At 37.8% G+C, this 8,171-nt stretch overlaps 1 protein-coding gene across 1 annotated transcript; it reads left to right on the top strand.

Annotated features, from left to right (window-relative positions):
* The first annotated feature begins 201 nt into the window (after positions 1 to 201).
* LOC586496 (WD repeat domain-containing protein 83) lies at positions 202 to 6,590 on the top strand. Its single transcript, XM_786275.5, has 6 exons — positions 202 to 291; positions 1,717 to 1,877; positions 2,911 to 3,106; positions 3,998 to 4,192; positions 4,892 to 5,115; positions 5,638 to 6,590. Exons 2-6 carry the CDS (start codon positions 1,719 to 1,721, stop codon positions 5,791 to 5,793), a joined length of 930 nt encoding a protein of 309 aa, XP_791368.1. The 5' UTR covers positions 202 to 291; positions 1,717 to 1,718; the 3' UTR covers positions 5,794 to 6,590.
* The last annotated feature ends 1,581 nt before the right edge of the window (positions 6,591 to 8,171 follow it).

Below are 8,171 nucleotides of genomic sequence, written 5' to 3' on the forward strand. Positions count from 1 at the left end.
CAAAATAATGCAGTCCAAAACTTATTCATAAATATTGATGAGGAGCACATGTGAGGTAGAATAATTTTGGGCCAATCAAATGCAGCGCTAGGATGGCTGCTCTAGGTTAAAAAAACACCGACATCACACGCAATGTATAGGAAATTAATTGTGGCGAATTTTCTCGACCGCATTATAGTATAGCTTGTCTTATTAGGACGAGTTGTGTAGATCACAGAAAAACGAAAGTGCATGGAAGTGCTACAGGGCCACAGCTCAGCTCAGGTCAATTTCAACTTCTTGATTCAGCAGGTAATTGATGCAAAGAATCCTTTTTCTTACATATCTAATATATATCATGGTTGTCATTTTGATAATTGAAGGTAGAACACGATGTACTGTAGCAATAGTAAACATTACACTTTCTTTCAGTCCCACCTGTTCCAATATTTGTTGGGAGTCAAGGAATCGAATGACTGTCTGACGTCTGACTAGATCTAGACCTAGATCTAGTTTAATTTTGCCATTTAATTTTTATTTGTGAACTCCTCAATTTTATGTCGTTGTGGTAGTTTATTTATTGAACTTCGACCTTCAGGAGAAGATTGAGATAACATGAAATAGAAGAAAAGAATAAGAGGGAAAGAAAATTGAATAAGATTAAGATTAAGAAAAAGAACAAACCTGACAGTCTTGAGGAGGAGAAGAGAAGACTAAAGGTGAAGGTGAGAAAATAAAGAATAAGAAATAAGGAGGGGGCCGGAGGAGAATAAAATGAAGGTAGGCCTATAGGAGAAGCATATGAAAGAGAAGAAGTACTACTAGGTCTAGATCTAGGAGAAGAATTCTATGAACAAGAAGAGAATAAGGTGTCGAGATGATGTCTCAATTTGGTGTCAGCTTGGGTTTGTCCGTATTAAATCGCCCTCCCATGGGTGGGTTGATTTTTTGCTCATATGATACATTTAGATAGATAGATAGATTTTCCCACACACACGGTGAGTTTGTTGGCTCACCCGATGTGATGGGGATGTGCGCATCTTCAGGTATACCTGTTGTAGTCATCCATGCTGTGGTTGATGCATCGTTGGGTAGTTGTTCCCTGAGAGTATTTTGTAAATCGTTTTATATATTCCTTATTTTTTGTTGTATTAAAAATCAGTTATCTTTGTCACATCATATGAGGGGGCCTTAACTTAACAAGCTGTGCTTCAACCAAGGTCTCCTCGTCTTTCTTTATTCTACATTGTACTGTTGCGAATAATATGTGACATATTGAGGGAGCCAGGCGCCTTTGAATGCTTTTGCAGATAAATGGCGCTATACAAATGCTGTTCATCATCATCATCATCATGATTATACTTGTACTGTTATGATTATATTTTGTCACATGTGTTTTCTGGAAGACAAATAAACTTGATACTTGATACTTGATCATAGACATAGAATAAAAATAAAATGAAGAATGGAGAAGGAAGACGATCTAGGAGTAAGAGGAGAAGAAAGAAGTAGAAATTTTTAAGGAAAAGGAGGAAATAAAGAAGAAAAGGGAACTTGTTAAATATAGACAGATAGACAATTGGAAATTTGTGGTGTGTTGCAGTTAAATCTTTAATTGTTGACACTTCCTTATTGAATGACTTCCAAAGAACAGGTAAAATATTTACTTTTTTGTAGTAAATGCAACCCCAAAACTTTGAAAAGTTCTTTCTGCGTCTTTCTATTTGTACTATTTAGATATGTCGGAGTCTTTGCCAACTAAACTAGTGAAGATCTTGGACTGCAAGCAAGGAGCAGTACGAGCAGTCCGCTTCAATGTAGATGGAAACTATTGCTTGTCATGTGGCAGTGACAAGTCCCTAAAGCTTTGGAACCCAAAGAGAGGACTACTGTTAAAGGTGAGCTGTCCTAATAAATTGAGAGCCTCAAAGGGTAATAGTTATGTGTTAAATGATACCAGATTAAGTATCGGTATACACAAAAATGATGAGGAAAGATCAAGTCATCAAGCAATTTTGGTGTGTGTAAATTCAGCATTTTGAAATTTTGACATTTGTAATATGTGCAGTTTCAAGATAAAATTGAATGCATCAGCATACATGCCAACTGTTCAGATTAAAGAGGAACATTCCTCTTTTTGGGAGAAGATAATTATCATTTTAATGCAGGTGTTCCTCTTCCTGTACAAATTTGTCTGTAGTATTGAATAGGAGAGTTAGGATTGTTCCTCTTTTTTTTGAAAATAGCATAATTTTGTACAGATTTCTGATTTTCAAATGTTGGCATGTATGCATCAGTATGAGATACCCAGGATAAAAGGCAGAGCTACCAAGTATCACGCATTACGCATGACATCACACATTTCGAGGGTCTGAAAAGGCTCTCACGCACGACGCGCGCGCTCGATTTAGAATAAACGCTATACCTTATATGTGTGTGTTACCCTCGCCCGCGCGCCGATTTATGAAAATGTCACGCATTGCTGATCTTTGAACTTGGCGTCTCTGAAAAGGACCCACCCCCCCCCCCCCCCCCCCCCCCCCCCCACACCATAAAATCAAGCAACACAGATCTGTAGATAGATTGTAGTGTTTACAAGTTTTCATCAAATTTAAAGAAACAGCCCAGAAATATGATGTGTTTGGTGGTTAAATCGTGGCTTTTGCTACATGTATGAATAGTGTTAACATTTTCTTTCCATTTTCATTTCCAATTTTCTTATCCCATTTTGTCATGAAATGTCATTGTTCTTTCTCTCTCTCTCTCTCTCTCTCTCTTTCTCTCTCTCATACTTGCTTACTCTTTCTCTTTATCTCCCAACTCCTGCATCCCTGTCGATATCTCTCTTTCTCTCCCTCTCCTTCCCTCTTTCTCTCCCTCTCATTCCCTCTTTCTCGCCCTCCCCTTCCCTCTTCCTCCTTCACTCAACAGACCTACTCTGGCCATGGCTATGAAGTGCTGGATGCTCGGGCCTCCATTGACAATGGGCATCTCTGTTCATGTGGAGGAGACAAGACAGTTGTCCTGTGGGACGTAGCCAGCGGAAAGATGATGCGCAAATACAGAGGTCATGCTGGCAGGGTCAACTGTGTGTGCTTCAATGAGGAATCTACCATTATTTTCTCAGGTAAGTTCAGGATAGATCAAGGGGAAGAGAGGATAGAGGTGAGGAAGACGGATACTTTAAATGGATAGCCTGAAGAAATGGCTTTAAAGACAAGTGAGTGAATTGAGTGAAAAGTGTAGAACTGATGGAAGGCTAGAGAGTTGTGCATCTGCGCAATCACCAAAGTATGGAGCCAAAGGGAGAGAGAGAGAGAGAGTATACATGGCAAGTATTCAATTTAATTCTTAGACAGATCATCATTCTCCTTTCGACTTTGCTTTGCTAAAAAAGTTCCAGTAGGATTCTGAGCACATTCTAAATTTGTACTTCAGCTGGAATACTTGGCTAATATGTCTTCACATACTTTGTTTTTGTTGTTTTTTCAGTGTTGAAAGCATTATTTTGTGTGTATTTTTATTCATAATATTTAATTTGATTACCGATAGCCTTTTGAGAACCACTAACATTGCCAGGCTTTAATTATATCAAGAATGTTATCTAAGCACCGAATAAGCTCAGGATCATGTCGTTGAATAATTCAGGCCAAGAGCATATGATGCAATAACAAATGATGGATCACTAAAAATCTTTTTTGTGTGAATCCCATGGTTCCCGGTTCGAGTCCCGCCGCGGCACTAATGTTCTTTGGCAAGACATTAATCTACATTTGCTATACTCTACCCAGGTGAGGTAAATGGGTACCTGGTAGGAAGAAATTCCTTGAATGCTTGAGCACCTTTTAATGGTAGTTCGGTTAAAGCCTGGGTAATAATATGATTGCAGGGCTCTCAGGGAGAACAGTATGAATACTGATAAAGCTACCCTGGGTAAACAAGGGACATATTATTATTTATTATTATTATTCATATTTCCTCCTCCTGATGTTAAAACTTTTGTCTGAATGATACCCAGGCTCCATCGATGCAACTGTGAAATCCTGGGACTGCCGATCACGCAAGTTTGACCCTGTTCAGACACTAGAGGAAGCGCAGGACAGCATCACATCGATTCAAGTCACCGATCACGAGATCCTGACTGGCTCCGTGGATGGAAAAGTCAGGAGATATGACCTCAGGAACGGCAAGATGCATTCTGATTGTATATCAAGTAAGTGAAGCAAAGTTATGATTAAAGTCTGGGATCTTGCAAAGGATCCTATATTTCTACAGCCTAAAGTTTAGATTTGAATTAAAGTAATATTCCAATACATCACCAATCACCAAACCTGTGTTGTCTTGTGATTTAAAAACTTGATTCAAGACTTGAAGGTCATGGGTTGATCCCTAGTAAGGCATTGATAATTCCTTAAAGTCACTGAGTAGTCGGCTCTCATGGGGAATTCGACACCGTTCGGGTGTTTACCCAATAATAGGTGTTGTCAATCACCAGGGTTAGCCTTGAGTTTTATGACCATTGGACCTTATGTAATGCTTTGATTTGCCGAAGACTCTCGAGCTCTCCCAGAGATTGGGGGGTAATTCTTGACTGGACTATGGGTTTGCTGTGTGCAAAATTGTACCCCCGTTAATGGTATTTCCACCAAGTCTGGTGTCAGCGAATTATGGCCTTCTGCACATGGAAACTGGCGATCCACTCCCTTTAAGCAAGGCATTTTATTCTACCTCTCCGCCCAGGTGTATAAGTGGGTACCCTGTAGGATGCAAATGCTTGATTGACATGAGGAGAGGGTGCATACTGTGCATGGAAAGGCAGTTGAATCCAATAACTAGAGTAATAATAAATATGTACAGAATTGTATGAAGTGTAAAGTACATAACTGTTATTCTTGTTGTGATTAATCTGCAGAGCCAGTGACATGTGTCTGCTTCACCAAAGATGGCCAGTGCATGCTAGTCTCTTCCCAAGACTCCACTCTTCGACTCCTGGATAAGGACAACGGAGAGCTGCTAGGGGAATACCAGGGCCATGTTAACCTAGACTATCGCATTGAGTGCTGTATGAACGAGACCGACACCCATGTCGTCAGTGGCTCTGAAGACGGCAGGATTTGCTTCTGGGACCTGGTGGAGGTAGGGACTATGGCCTTTGAACTTGTAACATACATGTACTATGACTAAAGTCAGTATTCGTAATAATGTACTAACTTTAGTCCACGTTTAAGTGTGCAGTTTAATAGTCCACTGATTTATAGAGCACAGTGTCAACATTTTTCATTCTGTCAAATGAACCATTTTTTTTTTTACTCAATATAAAATAAAATTTTCATATTCATTTCATCACTATTATTTGTTTCATTTATTTTTTGGATATAGAAGTTCAGTAGTCTGTACAGAATAAAGAGTTTGATACTAGGTACTTTAGCATCAGTGGACTCGGTTAAATCTAGGTTTAACTCGGTCCACCTTTTCGAATTTGAGCCTATGTTATCCCAAAATGCTTTAGGACATTAATAAGCAAACAAATGTATCATTTGGTAGAAGTGGAACAATGTGAAGACCAATCCAATGTTTTCTTTGAATTTCCCGTTTGCTACCGGAATTGTATCAGCTTTAACAGCTTGACAAAACTATTTGTATTTGTTCTCTTTCTAGGGTTCAATGACATCAACGATTGAGAAGGCCGGGAAGAATGCGATCCCCTCTCTCTCCTACCATCCAGAGGAGCCGTGCCTGCTCTCAGCCTCTGAGGGTCTCGTCAAGGTTTGGAGGCCACAGTCATATACTGAAGAAGATGAACAAATTGGATGAAAGATGAAAGTGGCACGAATTTCGACCCGATGGCTTAAGACTGGGTGTTTAGAGAATTGTACCTGCTGTAGTCATCAGGACTGTTCAAGTTTAGAGCCTCAGTCTTAACCTGAAGAAGCTCAACAAGTTGGATGAATAATGCTACAGATAGTATGAAGGAGTAGCTGATATTCAACTGTGGATCATATCAGTGATTGCCGTCAGCCTCTGAAGGTGTCCTCAAGATTTGGAGATCACAGTCGTACACTGAAGAAGATTGAACAAGTTGGATAAAGAAAAACAAAGCCTGCGTCAAGATAACAGTAGTACACTGAAGGAGATGAACAATGCTTAAAGAGTGACCAGTCAAGGTTTTTTAGGCTGCAGTTTTCCTCTGATGAAGATGAAAAATCAGATGAAATGTTATATGGATAGAGTGATCCGATACTTCAAATAGGGGCAGTAAAAGAACTGTCTCTCTGCTGTTGGCCTCAGAGGACATTTTAAAGTGTGGAGGCTGCAGTTTTTCACTAAAGATAAAACAAGTTGGATACAAAATGTTTACAGATGGTATGAAGGACTTGTAAAGGTTTGGTGGCTGCAGTCTTTATGAAGAACAAAGAGAAATGAAGAACGCAATGGAAAGGATGAAGTATAACTCAAAAGCTGAATTAGAGACAGTGAAAGGACCATGCATGTTCACCGAAAAATTAGATTCTGCGACATTTTGCAGTTACCAATTATATCGTTAAGAAAATAAATCTTCTTTTTCATTTGTTTGTAATCCCTCAAATAAATTCTTATCAGTATCATACCAATTCCACTCTCTCTGTTTACTTTTTTTCTTGATTTGATTTCATTCAACTTTAGGTCATGTACAGTTTTGATATGCCCTCAAACTTTTCTTCAGATTTTCGGTGATCAACAGGAAGATACTCGTAGCCATCACCGTGGAAGGGTGCTAGTGTCGTTATTTATCATTCCTTGTAGGTATTTACATTACAATTCACAGGAAATCATGAATAGAATACCAAATGATATATCTTTTGATAAAATGAGAACAAGAGACAATAATAAACATGTTTCATTCCAATTTCTTTTTTGCTACCAAAATTGTACATGAGCTTTAAAACTGATGCACTAACCACTGCTTGTTCCTTCACACACCACACACACACACAAACATACACATTATACACTGATGAAATACTATGAGAATTTGTGTAAGACTGATTTAATTCAGTAATATAAATCAGAATACATAATGTGTGTCCAATACATTTACATGGAATCCATCAAATGGTACATACTATTCTTGCAATATTATACAGATATTTTGAAATATAAACTCTGGTGAAATATGAACAGTATCACAATGTCTTCCTCTAGAGGGGAATTCTAACTTTAAAAAGTACAGGTACTATTTCCTTTGAACAAAAGTAGCATAGATTTGTACCCGACCAATAGGCCATTTTCGTAATGTAACCAAATTTATGTATATTTACCTTTAATAGTAAAGTTCCTTGATACAAATGATTTCATTTGTAAAGTAAAATTACCTGTTAGGTAGGACAAGCCACAATGTTCGTCTTACCTAGCAACAACTAATGATGCAATTCGCATTCTGCCTTTTGAGATACATTTATTCGTAACTGGTGAATGAAATATAATTCACATCGAAGCAACTATGTATCAATTTGGTTACATTACGAAAATGGCCTAAGCCACAGGCATATATACATAAAGATGACATTATGATTTGTGGTAAAAATATAGGTAAAGAATTATTGTATCTTACAGAAGGAGTGAATCCTCAAATGAGGTTTGAAAAATAAGAGAAGAAAACTATTTGCATTGTAGGGTTCCTGTACTTCTGAGAAAACTAATTCCATCACATTTTTTTTCTAGATTATATATTCTTTACCTCTTATTATACAGTGGGTGCACTTATAAACACTGTGATAGGAGAATAACTATTAACATTCCTACATCTAGATTATAAGTCAACACTCAAGAAGATTTTATCCCTAGATGGTGTATGGTTTTCTTTAACTTGCCGGAATACCTTACAAATATAGAAACATATGAAAAGTTGGGAAGTAATTTGAAAACATATATTTAGCATCTCGTAAGTTCTCACAATCATGAACCCAGAGCACCATTTCAACTCCTCTGTTCCATTCTGTAAAGCATATACAGACATACAATGATGCCTATGTGTTATGTGCTATACAAAAACGTTTAATTATCATTATTCTTTCTTTGTGAAAGCCAAGTTAAATAAACCACATTGCACACCCATTCAAGTTGAATTTGAAACACAAATTGTTAATAGATATCACTTTCTTGACTGAGATTCTGAATGATATGAATACTAACAATAAATTAAATCCACCTTG

Source organism: Strongylocentrotus purpuratus, unplaced genomic scaffold (assembly GCF_000002235.5).
Source record: "Strongylocentrotus purpuratus isolate Spur 01 unplaced genomic scaffold, Spur_5.0 spur5_scaffold_12, whole genome shotgun sequence".
Lineage (NCBI taxonomy): Eukaryota > Metazoa > Echinodermata > Echinoidea > Camarodonta > Strongylocentrotidae > Strongylocentrotus > Strongylocentrotus purpuratus.